Source organism: Spinacia oleracea, chromosome 4 (assembly GCF_020520425.1).
Source record: "Spinacia oleracea cultivar Varoflay chromosome 4, BTI_SOV_V1, whole genome shotgun sequence".
Classification (NCBI taxonomy): Eukaryota; Viridiplantae; Streptophyta; class Magnoliopsida; order Caryophyllales; family Amaranthaceae; genus Spinacia; species Spinacia oleracea.
Genome location: NC_079490.1, coordinates 122,109,628 through 122,127,402, shown reverse-complemented (window position 1 = coordinate 122,127,402; position 17,775 = coordinate 122,109,628). Strand labels below are relative to the sequence as shown.

The 17,775-nt window shown below is 35.9% G+C and overlaps 3 protein-coding genes across 3 annotated transcripts; all 3 read left to right on the top strand.

Annotated features, from left to right (window-relative positions):
- The first annotated feature begins 2,109 nt into the window (after positions 1-2,109).
- On the top strand, positions 2,110-3,867 carry LOC110775056 (uncharacterized). The gene is made up of 3 exons (XM_021979656.2): positions 2,110-2,747; positions 2,832-2,937; positions 3,043-3,867. The coding sequence occupies exons 1-3, from the start codon at positions 2,286-2,288 to the stop codon at positions 3,489-3,491; spliced, it is 1,017 nt and encodes a 338-aa protein (XP_021835348.1). The 5' UTR covers positions 2,110-2,285; the 3' UTR covers positions 3,492-3,867.
- A 2,468-nt stretch (positions 3,868-6,335) lies between these two features.
- On the top strand, positions 6,336-17,051 carry LOC130471840 (uncharacterized). The gene is made up of 7 exons (XM_056842166.1): positions 6,336-6,429; positions 9,167-9,212; positions 14,971-15,298; positions 15,402-15,620; positions 15,773-16,015; positions 16,134-16,577; positions 16,767-17,051. The coding sequence occupies exons 3-7, from the start codon at positions 14,981-14,983 to the stop codon at positions 17,049-17,051; spliced, it is 1,509 nt and encodes a 502-aa protein (XP_056698144.1). The 5' UTR covers positions 6,336-6,429; positions 9,167-9,212; positions 14,971-14,980.
- Positions 10,089-13,364, top strand: LOC130471841 (uncharacterized). Its single transcript, XM_056842167.1, has one exon. The coding sequence runs from the start codon at positions 10,089-10,091 to the stop codon at positions 13,362-13,364; it is 3,276 nt and encodes a 1,091-aa protein (XP_056698145.1).
- Positions 17,052-17,775: the final 724 nt, after the last annotated feature.

Below are 17,775 nucleotides of genomic sequence, written 5' to 3'. Positions count from 1 at the left end.
AACAGTTAGTTAAATTTGATAGTAGGGGAATCCGTTACCCATTTTCTGTCTCGTCAAGGATTGACGTCTTCATGAAGACGATCTAGTCGGCCTGCATAGATATGGAACCACTTCACGAACTCGTCATGTCTGGGTTGTTTGACGTCACTCCACACTCTGATGTCGAATCGTACTTTTGATGACGACACAATCTCGACACATCTCTATTGACGCGCGCTCCGACATCGACTCGTACTTTGACGACGACATTGTCTCGTCACATCTTCCTTCAACGTACACATGTTGCCACTGACTCGTACTTTGATGACGACACGGTCTCGGCACATCTTTTGATGACGACACGGTCTCGGCACATCTTCTGATGACGAGTTGGGTTTGTACTCATATTGGGGAATGGTGGCGATGGAGGTTGCGGATCTAATATGCGATTGTAGAACTTCATTCTCCCTCTGCAGAAGGTTGATGTGCGTCTCCATGGTTTTGAGACGGCGAGTAACATCATTGGATGAGATTAGGAATGCGGACATGGTGGAGAATTGGGTTATTTTTAGTGAACGGATGAGATTATCATGCTATTCTTGATTGTCAGCCCCACGGTGGGCGCCAAATTGTTTTGGACAAATTCTACCTAGGGTTGAATTTGTCGGAGGGAGGGGTGCTATCAATCCGAATGAGCAAGATAATATAAAGATGGTGGGAACGTAGGTGGAAAACTCTTACAGAAAAGGGGGAGATGGGTAGTATATTATTGTCCAGTATGAATGGAATGCATACAATTAGCCTATCATTTCCTATTTATACATGAATTATTGTTTTGTAACATAAATTGAGCATTTAATCAAGGAGTATTTGGGTGTAATTCCCATATCATTCAATTGCTTGTAACCGTTCCTTGATTTTAGCATTGCTTTCAATGTTTGTAACCATTCCTTTACTTTAGCCGGCTCCCTTGATCAATTCCCATACCCTTTATTACTGTCTTGATGGTTGTTACATGACCCTTTGAATGGTTCACCTTGCCATGTCACGGGGACGTTATTTTACCGCTGAAACAGTACTGTTTAGAGATTAGTAATTGACTCCTCAACCACCTTTCTAGCAAAATGGACATTACTATCATGTTAGGTTAACTTCTTAACCCATCCTCTTAATTCTTTTCTTATTTAAGGGAATAGATTTTGCACTGTCGTTTTTTTTCGGGTGGTTGACTGAAAATGAAAATAGAAGTCATGATCAATAAAAATTTAATGACAACTAGAGTCCAATTGCTATCCTATCCGCCCCGAAAACCATCCAAACAACACAACTTGAAAGAGGCTTAACTTAACAAAGAGATAAAAGTATTCAATTGTACTCATCATATTAAAAGCATGGTTTAATACTATCCTATCCTTCAATAACGACCGTACGTATAAAGTGTTAACTTATTTCATGGTCTAAGACAAATATTAACAACTTATTTCATTATTTAATATCTAATAAGAGTTACACTTGATATAATCGCGGTTTTGGTAAAGTAAGTTACTAAATCAATAATATGACAGAATATAGAGACGAGATGATTAATTTATTTTAATCGAACCCCACAAAAAAAAGGGGAATGAACAAAAGAAAAGCTGGGATTGATCAACTTTATTTGCTGCAAAAGAAAAGCTTTTGCAGTTTACAAACTTTTAGGAAATACGGTCTAACGGTTAGACCACTTTTATGCATGCACTTTAACAAATTAGTTAACCGCTGAAACCAATTAGTTAAGTTTGAAATTCAATTAGTTAAGCAACGAAACCAAGTAGTTATGCAACAGAACCTATTAGTTAAGCACTAAATCAATTAGTTAAACAATGAAACTTATTAGTTAAGATTTTATGAGTTTTAGTTATCAATAAGTTTGTTCGAAAATAATAACTATTAGACTCATAAATTTAACTATTTGTCTTTATACCTTAACTATTTTGTTATTCAATTGGTTATGATTTTATTACTTATAGTTATGTTTTACACTAGTTTAGTTAATACCAAAAATAGTGGTCTAACCGTTAGACGGTCTTATACAAAAGCTTTTGTTTGCAGTTGCAGGAATTTAAATTCAAGTAGTCCATTCCATATAAAACCTGCATACTACCTTAACCTCCATCTATAAATTGTCTCTCCAAATTTACAATCTTCTCTTTGTTTTTCTTGGTGTCAAGTCCCTTAGTGAAAGAGGCAACCTCAATCAATGTATTATTCTCTGCCAACCACAAACACTTAACAAATTCTTTAATATTTTACCTTTGTTTGTTCTGATGGCTTTAGCCTCCACCAAAGAAGCCTCTCTGAGGCGACTAGGCGAGCTTCTTGACGAGCAGCAAGAGCCGTTTGTGCTAGAAATCTACCTCCTCGAAAGAGGGTATGGTATCAGAAAAAGCATGGAGTTACAGGGTGGTTGTTGCTCAAGTACCATCAACAAAAATTTCGAGGATAGTCCGATGAAGCAGTTGTTGAAGAAGTCTTGGAGTTATCATATTGGAGCAAATCCTGTATCAAGGAAAAGGGCCTTGCAATTCTCGAGTATGGCTAAAACTCTTGTTAGTAAACTTGTTAGGAGGAAGTCTAGAAGAAAAGAGGAAGTTGTTGAATCAGCAGGGAGATGTTCTGCTGTTAGTGATTCCACTACACTGTCGAATAATACTTGGTCTGAGAGTGATAAAGATGGAGAGATTATCAGCATGTCAACTCCTGCCAAGCACAAGAATACTTGTGTGGAGGTAAGAAATTCTTACAGTACAATAACTGTTTAGTGTCTATTATTTTTGTTATGAGTTTGGAAGCTCATTTTTATGACATGGCAGTCAACTCCGGATAGTGTGATGAATGAATGGAAATTAGTCCAAGAAAACAAGCAGTACAGCCCAGATTCTGTCCTTGATCTTCTTCAGTCCATCCCAGTCTATAAAGGTTAGTATTTATGTAGAGTGTTTAATCATATATTTGTTCAAAGTCAATTGTAAATTTTAAATATCTGTAAATATTTCATGTTTGTGGGGATGAAACATCAAACAGTGAGACAGTCTCATGAGGGGATTCCAAGGTTACAGAGAAAAGTGTCAGAGGATGCAATTGTGTCGGCCTCGCTGTGGGAACTGCTAGTGCAGTTGAGAGAGAAGCCAAAGAAGGAAGGGGCTGAGTATATGAATACTAAGAAAGCCTTGCATAGAAGTCGTCAACTGATGTTCGACTGTGTGAGAGAGGCAGTCGAAAATGGGAAGCAACAGAAGCGCAGCAGCCACAGAGAAAAAGGACTGAAAATGGGACCTGATGAAATTGGCAAGTTTATCTGCAGAAACTTGAAAGAATGGGGTAAACTGTCTGCTGATGAAACAAACATCAAACAGGTCCTAACAATGGACTTATTAAGTGATGAATGGAAAAGAGAAATTGTTGCTGATATTGGAAATGGTATCATTGATGACATTACAGAACAGATAATCAGAGACATGATTGACCCGTAATCAGTACTAACCTATGTTACCCGGATTTGGAAACTCATATCAGACATGCTACGTGTACAAGTGGGTGTCAAAACCGGCTGTTTTATCTAAATATTCATGTTTTTGGTCCAAAATCAAGTGTTGAAATGTCCATATATCCATCCCATGATGAATTGTGGAGGATCCATCATGGGTATACCTAGAGGCTAGAGAGTACATGTAACATGTATTAACAACTTCAATGTGAATATATGAGACCTTCTTTTTGTGGGGAATGTATAGATTTAGAATGTATTTACGTTGAGAAAAGAAGATTAGTTTATGGATGTTGATGTCATTAACTCAACCACCAACAATAATTAAAGTGATGCAGACAGATCTTGGTGCTCATTTAGAACATCCTTGTCGTTCCATATTCACATTTATTTAATGGTCTTGGGTCACACATTGCACAAAATTGCAAATTAAGCTACAGAAAATAATTATTATTAAGCCCATTTTTTTGTTAAAATATGGTTAGATGTATGTTGATTTTTGTAGACATATATAGCTTATAACAGGATTTACATAAAGGGGTGTTTGCTTAGGAGAGGTTTGAGGGGAAAAGAGCTTTTTGGGGTGAATTAGAGGTTTGACCTTTAGAAAAAGCTAATTGGGAGGTTTGGTTAGGACTTAGGAGAGGATTGGAAGAGAGTTTTGGGGTGAAAAAGCTAATTTTGAAAAAGCTCAATATAGGAGTTTTTTGCAATTAGAGGTTTGAGAAAGTGGATGAAAATGACAATTTTGTCATACTATTGCCTATTATTACAACCACTATCAACCTTGGTACCATACATATTTTTCTCCTAAAAACGTTACTCACACTTTCTTTTTCATTTAACCATATTTACTAGATTCGTTTTTTGTTTTGTAATAGATTTTATATTAGTACTTTGAAGCAATTGAAGTATATATTGCAATCATGCTTAAAATTTCATTAGTAATATTTATCTATTTGAAAAATATATATTATTAAAAAAATTAAATAAAGAAAATTTATTTTTAAAAAAATAAATTTATTTTATTTAGTCAATGTTTATTAGAAAAATATAGAGAGAAAAAATTAACACAACAAAATATTTGTCTAATATTAATAAGAAACAATTAATAAGAAAAAAGTATGTCAATGTAGTTAATGGTCATTTACATATTAAACAGCTAACAGCTATCAGCTAATTTACCAAACTTTTTTACACAAACAGCTAATGCAACCAGCTAGTCAAATCAGCTAATGCAAACAGCTAACCGCCAACAACTAGTCAAACCAGCTATCAGCTAACAGCTAACAACTCCTAACCAAACAGGTCAATATCGTTTGTTGTTGACGACTAATCAATCAGTAACCACCCACTTCTTAAAACACCAAACATGAGACGTACATAATGTTACATATCTTAAATTATTACTAGCTTCTGAGCCCGTTCTTTCGTTCAAAGAACGGGCGGTTGTATAGTGATTATTTAATTTATCTTTTTAATTTCTAATTTTATTTAGCTTGTAATTTTAGAGAGAATCTATACTAATATATTAAAAGGCGTTTATAAGAACGTATATGTGCCACGTAAATAGGGGTGTGCAAATGCGGGTTCGGTTACCCGTTAGTAATTTATTTCGGGTATCCGTTAGTTTCGGGTTGCAAGAACGCCGACCCTAACCCGTATCCATAACTATCGGTACCCGCTTTTTCGGATATCGGGTTTTTTCCGGTCGGTTCGGTCGGGTAATAGTTCACATTAATTTGTACATATTTACTACTGTAATCATATTTAGTTGAAGGAAAACCACCATCTGTGTAAATATGTTTTTAAATCTCTGATTCATATACACACTAGTACAAAAAATGCATGTTGCTTCACCTTAAATGCATTGAACCTAAACATGCTCGAAGCATTAAGTTACATTTGCTTCGGTACTATTTTTGGGATTGAAGCATTTGATAGATTTTGAGATTCTGTCAAGTATATTGCATCGGACTTAATAGAGTTCGAAGCATTTAAGCATGAAATAAATCCGCCAAAATATTTAATATTTCCGCCAAAAAGAAAACGCTTCGGGCCTATTTATAAACGGTGCAATAAAATTCTTGGATTTTATGTAAGCAAGCTGCGCAGGCCCAATTGAATCGGCCACGCGAAAGTTCAATTCATTTGATGGCCCATTCCAAGCTGTAATTACTAATTACTATACCAGTATACCTTAACCCACGACTGACCTCTACCCCTCCTTCCCCAAAAGTACAGAACCACGAGCAACCTCCATTACTAACTCCCACTTCTCTCCACTTCTCCGGTCTCCACGGCGCACTTCTCCGGTCTCTACGGCGCACTTCTCCGGTCACAGGGCGACGTGATTCACTATGGAACATCATACATATGCGCAAGAAAATTCAATCATAAAAAGTAAATTAGAAAAAACAACCAAAATATACCACCCACCATTGTTGCTGTTAGTAAGCTGTTACTTTCATCGATCGGTTCTGCACTCGAGTTCATTGGAATTGGAAGATTCATTCGAAGATTCATCGGAATTGAAAGGTTAGTTGCACTACCGGTTTAATTTCCTATTATTTATGATGTAATTAGTCGGAGTTGAGGGGGGGTTTTCGCGTTTCTTGCCCACCAAATGTCTGTTTCAATGGCGTTGGTGGTGTTGTGAGGTATTCATTGCAAATGACTACTGCTTTTCTTTACCATAACTGATTATACTTGTATAAAATAATTAGAATTTTAATTTGGTTTAATTGTTTTAGATTGATTGCTTAAAGAGGATGGAAACTAATAATTTGTTGAAACTCATATCGCAGATAAAGAAGGGCGCTCCTGCTATCCTTTGAAGTTGGTTCAGAAGTTGAAGTTTTAGCCGAGAAGTTCCTGTCCTGGACAAAGTGAACAAGTCAGACATAGCGAAGGAGATTCTAGAGGTTAGCACGCATAACAGTTTCCCCCTTTTGTCCATTGAAATTGGAACATTATTCTGTTCTCAAAGGACTTGGTGATTTGATGTACCTTGAATGCTCTAAGTAACTTCATGTCTCTCAATTCCTAACTAGAAATTATTGCGATTTAATTTGGAATTATTTGTTATACTCCGTTTTGAGTGTTTGGTTGTTGGTGGTTTCTGGTTGCTGGATTCTTTCTGATGGTGTGTTGGTTCTGTTTGGTTGTCGCTGGTATGGTCTGTTGGAGTAGTAGGGTAGTTGATAAATGTAGTTTAATATCCTTCTTGTAGTTCATGGTGAAGAGTATGAATGATTGCTTGTATTAAATCAAGCTTAGCCTTAGAAAGTTAGAATAGATGTGTGAAAGCAACAACATATATTTGTTAGTTGGATTATCAAAGGAGCATGTTGTTATAGGTTAAAGAGAATTGTGGCACTCAACTATAGTTATATTTTTTGTCAAAAAAAAAACTTTAGTTATATTTTGTATTATTTAGACTTTATTGTAGAGTTTGGAGTGTCAATATAATTATCAGTTAGTTAATGGTTGGTCGCTAGGCCGGAGTATCCAAAATAAGATAGGTCAGAGTATCCAAAATAAGTCAAGTTTAGTGAAAATAAGTCGTGTAAAAAGTACGAAACAAATGTGTTATGATATTATCCAGTCTGTTTGTATTCCTGAATATAAAAATGGTAAATTGTCAAACTACTTAAACTCTTGGCAATTAGCTAAGTCTAAGGTGAAAGTATAATCTTGAATGAGAATTGGCAATTGTTAAGAGTGGGTATTTCACATGTTTCTGCAAAAGAAGATGCATGTGAATCCAAGAAAAGGCGGTTTGCATATATTGGGGTGTTGGAGTTTGTGATTGTGGCAAAACACATATGCGAAGATGAATTTTCAGCAATAAAAACATGAATCCTTTAATTTTCTGCAAAAGATATTATAGAAGTGTCTGAATTTTCAGCAATAGAAACATGAATCCTTTAATTTTCTGAAAAATCCAATCTTTCTCCTCCTAAAACTTTCTCCTTCAGCACTAAAAATCCAAAAATTTCTCCTTTAATTTTCCATTACAGAGTCCTTTTCCATCCCTTACCCCAAAACTATCTTTCTCCTTTAAAACTCTGCGCTTCGATCAGAACTGTGCACTGATTTGCACAGCTCAGATCAGTTCTGTGCAGATCAGTGCACAGTTCTGATCAGAACTGATCAGTTCCGTGCACTGATCTGCACAGTTATGATCAACAATAGATTAATATTCAACTCTTGCATTCATGGTACGTAGTTACAGACTTACAGAAACTACTAATTTCATTCTCTTATTGAAGGAACATAAATGATACAGTACATATCAAACAAAGGGGTGTAGATGTCAGTATAAAAAAATTTTGGGTTTGGAAGCTTTTGAGTGAAAAGAATCAAGTTCATCAGATAGCTTAGAATTAAACAGTTGAGCATCTTGGTTGTAATTCTCAGCACATTCTCTAAGAATTCCCCCTCTAAGGCTAAAATGGCGTTTTCGACCCAACTTTGTACTAAAGAACCTAAGGAATGTTTTCAAACTTATTACACTTTTAATATGCATAATTATAACTTTCTAAGACTCGTAATAATCTATTATTCCACATTTAAGGCTAATTGGGTCGTTCTAGTACATATTTAGGCTAAAATGGCGTTTTCGACCCAACTTTGAAATAAAGAACCTAAGGAATGTTTTCAAACTTATTACACGTTTAATATGCATAGTTATAACTTTCTAAGGCTCTTTCCAATCTATTATTCCACATTTAAGGCTAATAGGGTCGTTCTAGGTCATATTTAGGCAAAATTGACATTTTCGAACCCAACTTTTAACTAAACAACCTAAGGAATGTTTTCAAACTTATTATACGTTTAATATGCATATTTATAACTTTATAGGACTCTTTCCAATCTATTATTCCACATTTAAGGCTAATTGAGTCGTTCTAGTACATATTTAGGCAAAAATGACATTTTCGAACCTAACTTTGAACTAAAGAACCTTAGGAATGTTTTCAAACTTATTACACGTTTAACATGCATAGTTATAACTTTCTAAGACTCTTTCCAATCTATTATTCTACATTTAAGGGTAATAGGGTCGTTCTAGGTCATATTTAGGCAAATTTCGAACCCAACTTTGAAATAAAGAACCTAAGAAATGTTTTCAAACTTATTACACGTTTAATATGCATAGTTATAACTTTCTAAGACTCGTACTAATCTATTATTCCCCATTTAAGGCCAATTGGATCATTCTTGGTCATATTTAGGCTAAAATGGCGTTTTCGAACCCAAATTTGAACTAAACAACCTAAGGATTGTTTTCAAACTTATTACATGTCTCATATGCATAGTTATAACTTTCTAAGACTCGTTCTAATCAATTATTCCATATTTAAGGCTAATTGGGTCATTCTATGTCATATTTAGGGTAAAATTCCACATTTTCGAACCAAATTTTGAACTAAACTACAAATTAACTTGGTGAAAAAAAGGTGGTAAAAATAATTTGTCCTTATCTTAACCACTTGCCCAAACCATTTAATTAATGTTTCAACAAAAAATTAACTTCGTCCCGTGTATGGGCACCCTTTAAAGATTTTAATTTCATGTCGTTTTTGTTTATTTTTTCAAATTTTGAATATTAATTAATGGGTTCTTTTTGTTGTTTTTTTCTTCTTCTTGTTTTAGGTGTTGGTGACTAGTAGTAGCAGATAGATATTCTTTGTTGATTAAGGTAACATTTTTATTTTCTTTGATCTCTTTCTTTAATGCCATTTTTTTTTGCATGGGTATATATTTGTATGTAATTTTGTTGGATTATCATCGAGTTTCAGACCTATAGTTTTGATTTCTTGTTGTTAGTGAACTTGAATATATTTCAATGATTGGCTTGTCGAAATTGAAAAATGGTTAATTTCTATATTTAATCACTTTCAACACTATAAATTGGTGTTCCATTGGTCAATTAATTCAAATTCTTCATTTTATGTCCATTTTCAATTATTTCAAATCCCCCCCCCCCCCCGTGTTTTGTTGCAAAGTAAGGCTTATTTAGCTCCTATGTTGAATTTGATTAAGTACGAGTGCACAAGGAGGTTTTTTGGACCACCTACTATAAGATGTCAAAAATTTCAAACTAATACTAGTAGTTGTCTAATTGTCTTTGTCTATATATGTAACTTGTTTGAACAAATTCCCTTTTATTCCTTGTTGCATCAACTATGAAACTATAAATAGTCCTACATGATTAGAATCAGTTTTGAGTTTGTATTTGTGAAGCTAGTTTAGCAAATGCAAGTTCTAGTCAAATTATGAACATAATTGATGGACTAGAGGATTTTTATGGAAGAGATAACTAAGCAATTAATCGGTGAGAAACTGAGAACTTGAAATTTTTGGTAATGGGGTAGTCTTTTCACAAGGGACGAGTAATTACTCAGGAAATAGAATCGTTTCCTTTGTATTAAACTGCAACAAATTTTTTTAGGGCCCAATTAGGGCCCAAATAATTGGGCCCTGTGATGTAGGTCCGGATAGGCCTCTCCGGATAGGCCTCTTAATAGTCGGGCCTGTTTAATATGGTTGTTGTGTTTGCCTCTAGTTGTTAGAAATGGATCGCAATTGGATGTACGGTTCAAGAACTACGAGTCAATACATTCTAGGGGTTGAGGAGTTCATCGCATGTGCAGTTGCGTATCAGTTGAAGAATGGTGACGAGTCAATACTTTGCCCTTGTTCTAATTGTGATTGTTCTAGGAGGTTTCGTAATGTTGATCAGATTAGGGAACATTTAGTTCGTCGTGGCTTTAGGTTGAACTATACAAGGTGGATATGGCATGGTGAGAGTGTTAACCATGGGGAGTGCAATATTAACTATGGGCACTCAGGAAGCAACTTCGGAGGTGATAATGATATCCATGATGACGATAATGGTAGCGATGATATGGATAATGATGAGCTGGACTACGTTGAGGATGATGAGATAAATGAGATGATGCAGGATGTAGAAGACTATCTCAATGATCAACCTAGTATGTATGAGACTTTATCGAGTGCCGCGAGTAAGCCATTGTATCCTGGTTGCTCTAAGTACAGCATCTTATCTGCTATGTTGAAGCTGTATAATAAGAAAGCAAAATACAACTGGTGTGATCAGAGTTTCACTTCTCTATTGGAAGATTTGAAAGATATGTTTCCGGAAGGGAATGAAATTCCGATATCTAACTATCGAGCAAAAAAGATGCTTTGTCCTATGGGTATTGAGTACCAAAAGATACATGCATGTCCGAATGATTGTATATTGTATCGGAAAGAGTATCAAGATCTCCACAAGTGTCCAAGATGTGGGTTATCGCGCTACAAGCGGAAGAAAGTGGATGGTACACCAGATGAGAAAGGACCTCCGGCAAAGGTGTTGTGGTATCTTCCGATAATACCAAGATTTAAACGTTTGTTTGCGAATAAGAAGGAAGCAAAGAATTTAAGGTGGCACGAAGAAGGGAGAAAGAAAGATGAATATCTTAGACATCCCGCCGATTCTCCACAATGGAAGAATTTTGATGAGAAGTTCAATGATTTCGGTAAGGAAATGAGAAATTTAAGGCTCGGTCTTTGCACGGATGGAATGAACCCTTTTGGCACACTTAGTACTCAACACAGCACTTGGCCGGTTCTTTTATCCATATATAACCTCCCTCCTTGGCTTTGTATGAAGCGAAAATACATCATGTTGTCCCTTTTGATATCAGGGCCAAAACAGCCGGGAAATGATATTGATGTTTACTTAGCACCACTTATTGATGATTTGAAAGTGCTATGGAATGAAGGTGTTCCCGTGTTTGACTCTTACACTGAAACAAACTTTGCTTTGCGTGCTATGATATTTTGTACTGTGAATGACTTTCCGGCATACGGAAACTTATCGGGTTATATTAACAAGGGAGCAAAAGCATGTCCGATTTGTGAAGATGATATGGTGGGAGAGTACTTAGAACATTGTAAGAAGAACATATACTGGCATACTCGTAGGTTGTTACCTCTTGATCACCCTTATCGAAAGAAGAAAAAACCGTTCAATGGGAAAACAAAGGTTCGAGTTGCCCGTCCTCCTCTTACTGGAAGCGAGGTGTACGAGCGGGTCAAAGATATCAACACAGTCTATGGAAAGCCTTACAAGGCTGTAAAAGGAGCCCTTTATAAGAAGAAGTCCCCGTTTTGGGATCTCCCGTATTGGAGGCATTTAGAGGTCAGGCACTGTCTCGATTTTATGCACGTTGAAAAAAATGTTTTTGAAAGTATTATTGGGACATTGCTTAATATAACGGGAAAGACAAAGGATGGTGAAAATGTTAGGAAAGACATGCAAAAATTGAAGATCCGTCCAGAGCTGGCGCCTGAAGATAAGGAAAAAGGAAAATATCTTCCTCCAGCATGCTACACTATGTCTAAGAATGAGAAAATAAGTTTTTTTGAGTGTTTGCGTGGCATAAAGGTTCCATCTGGATACTCGTCCAACATAAAAAGACTCGTGTCCAAGAACGAATTGAAAATGGTGGGTATGAAGTCTCATGATTGCCACGTTATGATGCAACAATTTCTTCCAATTGCGATCCGAGGGATATTGCCAAAGCACGTGAGGAATGCCATTACGAGGCTTTGTTTCTTTTTCAATGCTATATGTAGTAAGGAGATTGATCCTTCGACTTTGGATGATCTGCAATCAGAAGTTATCGTCACATTGTGTCAGTTTGAAATGTATTTTCCACCTTCATTCTTTGATATCATGGTACATGTGGTCGTGCATCTCGTTCGAGAAATCAAGATTTGTGGTCCAGTGTGGGCGAGGAACATGTATCCGTTTGAGAGACATTTGGGCACTTTACAAGATAAAGTCCGGAATCGATACTATCCCGAAGGTAGTATTATTGAAGGCACAATTGCTGAAGAGATTATGGGGTTTGTTGCTCAATACCTAGCAGGGCTAGAACCGGTTGGACTTTCGAAGTCTCGCCACGAAGAGAGGCTAGAAGGTCATGGTATAATTGGCCATAAAAGGATCGTGGTGGATCGTAAGATGAAGGCTAAGGCTCATTTGTACGTACTACAACATCTTTCTAAGGTTCAACCCTATATAGATGATCACATGGCTTATTTGAAGGAGAAGAATCCTTTGAAAGATGATCAGTGGTTAGCTAAGGAGCACAATGACACTTTTATAGCATGGTTCCAAGTCAAGGTTATGTCTCAACGCACTAAAACTCCAAAAGTAGTTTGTGAAATGATTAAGTGGCTTGCATATGGTCCTGAGCTTCTAGTTGACTCATATGAAGGTTATGATATCAATGGGTATACATTCTATACGGAGCGCCAAGATGCCAAGTCTGTTAATCAAAATAGTGGTGTAAGTGTGGTTGCATCATCAACAGAGTACGCTAATGCTAAAGATACTAGCCCTCTAGAAGTAACTATGCCATACTACGGGGTGATTGAAGATATTTGGGAGCTTGACTACACCAAATTTAGAATCCCTCTATTTCGATGCAAGTGGGTTGACAATGGGCGTGGTGTGCGAAGAGTTGAGGATGGATATACACAAGTTGATTTTAAGCGTTTGGGTCATCAAAATGAGCCTTTCATCATGGCATCACAAGTTAAGCAAGTATTTTACATTGTTGACCCCAAAGATAAAAAAAAGTCTATTGTTGTTCAAGGAAAGAGAAGAATTCTTGGTATTGGTGATGTGGAGGACGAAGAAGAGTATGATCAATTTGATGAGGACCCGCCGTTATCAAATGGCTTACCTAAGTCAAACGGGGAAGATGCATTTGATGCAAATTATATGCGTTCTGATCATTGTGAAGGCTTATGGGTTGAAAAATCCAAATGATTTTGAATTACATGTTTACTATTATGTATGGTCTTTGATTTTTTAGTATTATTTTGGATGACATCTATGATTTTTTTTTAAATTGCTTTTAAGATGTGTCTTTGATTCCGTATCATTTGAGTGTCTTTAGTAATGTTTTCACTTCTGCTTAATGTGACTTGGATCTTTACTTTAATCTCCATTGGAATCTGACTTTCCCTAACCCTTACAAGAAAAATTGTATTATTTATTATTATCAATTATCTGATGCAAAGAAGGATTTTTTTTACTTGTGGTCAATGAACTTAGTATGAACTAGAAATACGTTTTTGTTATATTTTGCATAAAAGAACTCTTACAAGAAATCTAGGGCATAGGCTCACCATTGAATATTTGGATTCTTTCATGTAGATGAACTTAGTATGAACTAGAAATACGTTTTTGTTATATTGAATAATGCAACTGACCATTTGATATGGACTTGACCATATAAGATCCTATTAAATGGTCTTTGGTTAAAGTGACATCTTCCCAGGAAATAATTTCATTGAATATTTGGATTCTTTCATGTAGATGTATGATAGATCAATTATGTTAGGACATTTCAATAAACATTGATTCAGATCCTAAGGTTTTTCTATATTTTGGTTTTGAATAATTCAATTAATCAATTGTCAATTTCTGAAGTCCATATCAAATGGTCAGTTGCATTATTCCTTAATATAACAAAAACGGAAATAAATGTAAAATATAACATCCAAATGGTCAGATCCTAAGGTTTTTCTATAGTTTGGTTTTGAATAATTCAATTAATCAATTGTCAATTTCTGAAGTCCATATCAAATGGTCAGTTGCATTATTCCATATCAAATGGTCAGTTGCATTATTCCTTAACTATATTGGATATAGCTCGTTTTTGTGATCTAGTTGATGCCAAACTATGTGGAGACATGATTCCAACGTGGGATGTTGTTAAAAATGGCGGTGGTTATCATCAACTCTTCATGTGCAGCAACTAATTTACAAAATTAACAACTGCTTCATTTACTCAGTACATCTGCAGGCTACTCTAAAAACAATAGACCTAAACAAAGTACTACTTCCAATCAGGCTACTGTGAAAAGTCTGGAATAACAAAGTTTAAAACACCAGGTTTCCACAATAAGCAGGACATATCAATGTGGAGTTCTTCCTCTTTTTTGTTTCCTCTTGTTCCCTGTTTATTTTATGATAAAAAAGGTGGTTTCCAATCAGGTCTAAAAGGATGAGCAATACTTGTTTTTAACTGAATCGACAGAAAAGTTAGAAACCTTTTTCAAAGAAGAAAACACACAAGAAATTATTTCAGTTAATATGGAAGGAAGAACAGTTTTTGTGTGAGCAGCTTTCACATAGATAGAAACCCCTTTGACTGTTAACATTTGATCTATTCATTGGGATGTATGATAACTACTGAATATTTTCCCTTCATAAGATATTTATCAATTCCTAGAGTAATTGAACTGTAGACTCGCCCAAAGAAACCAGAGAGTTCACCATCAAAATCAACATAGCTTTATGCATGGAGGATAACTCCTAAAAAGTCGGGTATTGTTCTAATGATTTATTTTTTCTTTTAATAATGCAGGTCTTTATGCATGGAGGATATAGAAGACTTGTATAATGATGGGATGTCTAGGGACAATGATCCCTTGTGTTATGAGCATCCAACTGAGACGGAGCATGATATTTCTCAAAAAGGCACTAAAAGGTATCGAGGTGAAGTAAAAGGGTTAAAGTCCCCTAATGTGCCAAAATTCCTAGAATGGGATTCATTTAATCGACCAACTGGTCATTGGTTGAAGGACTATAGGCAACAAATTGGGAAGACAGTGCATACTAAGGTCAGTATTTTGACAAACAAATGGGAAGAGGTACCTCAAGGTCTTCAAGACACCCTTTGGGATTACATTAAGGTAAGAATAGATCAACTGTTACATTATATGCATCATCCAATTACATGACTAGTGGAAAGTTTTCTACTAATGATTGTCTAATTATTATTGTTTTACCATGTAGACTATGTATCATATTGACAACAATCCACTGAAGAAAAAGTATGTAATGGCACACTTGAGTGACCGGTTTAGGGATTGGAAAGCTAAGTTGGTAAGTGGACATATCACAAAGACAAGAAAAATCTCGCCTAATGCCAAACCACCTTACCTTGTATATGAAGCCATCACTGAAGAAATATGGCAGCAATTTGTTGCAGCTAAGACCACCGATACATTTAAGGTAAAACACAATTCAATGCATGATATATTATGATTACACTGTTATGCATTCGGTAATTAGATGCACCAACAACCTTGCCCACTAATCTTCATCATGTTCAATCATCTACACTTATATACAATCTGCCACACTAATTTCTTCTTTTCTAATAGGAAATAAGCGAGAAGGCACGGAAGAGTCAGTCGCACAATCTGCATCCTCATTTTATGGGGCAAAAAAGCTATTCACAGAAGGAAACTGAATGGGAGGTTGAAGGAAGATACCCTTCAGTCGGAAGTACAGATTCAACCATGAGAAAACGACATCTAAATTGGATTTTTGGCCGGCAAAAGAAAAACGAAAAAGGAGAATATGTTTTCCCTAAAGATGAAGCACGCCTGGTTGGTGAAAAAATAGTAAGTTGTGGTAGTTTTTCCTTTGTACATACACTTTTGTTCGTCGATTAATATATTTATTTCTTGCTAAAAAATGTGTTTTTGTAATTCTTTAATAAATGCATGTGTTTGTCAATAGGACAAGGAGGTTCAGGAAGTCGAGCAAGGAATTTGGACTCCACATAGGCAAGATGATGTCTTATCCCGTTCCCTTGGAAAGAAAGACCGTCGTGGACGTGTGGTTACAGTTGGAGGAACAATCGGCCATCAAGCATATTGGGGGAAACCGGTTCGAAATAATGGAGAATATGATCATTTCTCACAAGCCGGACTAAAAAAGATTGAAGGCGATTTTGAGGCTAGAATAGAGCAAGTGCGAAAGGAAACTATAGCTATGATGGAAAAGAAAATGGAGGCCGTAGTTGAGGAAAAATTCATTAACTTGGTGACAAAATTAGGTCTAAAATTGCCGGTTGGGATGGAGATTGGAAAGACCACAACCACTACAACCACTACACGGAGTCGTAGCAACTCACCTTCTGTGGAGCTAGAGCCTAATTCTGACCCATTTGCGGAGTTGAAGGTATGATCTAAGTTGCACTTCTCCTTTTCTGTTGTCATTGCTGTAAATGATATTTTTCTAATTGGTTAAAGTGACATTAGTCAAGGACAAAGTATATATTATATGTATATTAAATTATTCGTAAATTCACTATAGTATTTTACTGTACTTTAGTACTTTACTAATGCTGGGTGTCGAATAATGTTTTAGAGTCCTTTAGCATGTCGTCTGTGCCAACTTGATGATTCCCAACAATTAGTAGTCGTGGCTAGGGGTGTAGCATATCCGTTCAATGCTGAAGATGTAGTACACCATTCTGCAATGAAGCCTGGTTATTTGAAAGTTAGTGTGAACTCATGTGTTCCTGGCTATGAAACTGCACCTCTACCTGTACCCAACTTAGAGATGAAGGATGTTGGGGGAGCCGTAAAAAGTTTCGTCCAATGGCCTAGAAAATTGATTATAGGGGACGAGGTAATTTGTTTAATATTCTAATTTCATGTAATTTTAATATTAATCTCGAAGCATAAATGATGACAATTTGACCTCTTATTAGGAGTTTGTTCCGCGACGCAAGATGAGTAGCGACCAACCGTTAGCGATTAATGTTGCTGTTAGTAGTGATATCGTTGTGGAGCCTGATTCGTCTATGAAGTTGAAGGTACAGGTATAGAGTATGATTTATTTATTTAAACTCTACCATCATTATCCATTCTGCAAAAAAAAAAAAAATTGAAAATCATGTATCAGTATAGCAAACAAAAAGATAATTGCCACTGTTTCTAGTTTCTTAGGCAACCCCAAATTATTTTATGGAGCATGAGCAGTTTTTGCATATAATTTCCAATGTTTGCTTCCATTAAGAGATGGGTGCTAATCAAATAAATCACACCATCCTGTAAGATTGAAGAATTATCTGGGGTTATGAATGTGAGAATTCTGTGAAGTATTGGCAGAATATATACATGTATCAGGTGTCTAAATTTATTTTTCTACCAACCTGGAAAGAGAAGTTAATGACCTTGGTGGTGTAGTATACTTGTATATGTATATGTTTTGTTGGCTCATTCAAGGTCAACTCTAAATTAGAATTCCAATTTCTTTGTTTACTATATGGCAAAGTAATTGAGAGTTTGTATTGGTGGGATAGTTCAGATAAGGGGTTTGCATCCTATCTTTCCTGAAATAGGTACTGTCACACATATAGTCAAACACCAGA

Coding starts and splice junctions, on each gene's coding strand:
- LOC110775056 (XM_021979656.2), top strand. CDS start 2,286: ATGGCTTTAGCCTCCACCAAAGAAGCCTCTCTGAGGCGACTAGGCGAG. Junction 2,748..2,831: donor ACAAGAATACTTGTGTGGAG/GTAAGAAATTCT, acceptor ATGACATGGCAG/TCAACTCCGGATAGTGTGAT. Junction 2,938..3,042: donor GTCCATCCCAGTCTATAAAG/GTTAGTATTTAT, acceptor AACATCAAACAG/TGAGACAGTCTCATGAGGGG.
- LOC130471840 (XM_056842166.1), top strand. CDS start 14,981: ATGGAGGATATAGAAGACTTGTATAATGATGGGATGTCTAGGGACAAT. Junction 15,621..15,772: donor AGACCACCGATACATTTAAG/GTAAAACACAAT, acceptor CTTTTCTAATAG/GAAATAAGCGAGAAGGCACG. Junction 16,016..16,133: donor GCCTGGTTGGTGAAAAAATA/GTAAGTTGTGGT, acceptor GTTTGTCAATAG/GACAAGGAGGTTCAGGAAGT.
- LOC130471841 (XM_056842167.1), top strand. CDS start 10,089: ATGGATCGCAATTGGATGTACGGTTCAAGAACTACGAGTCAATACATT.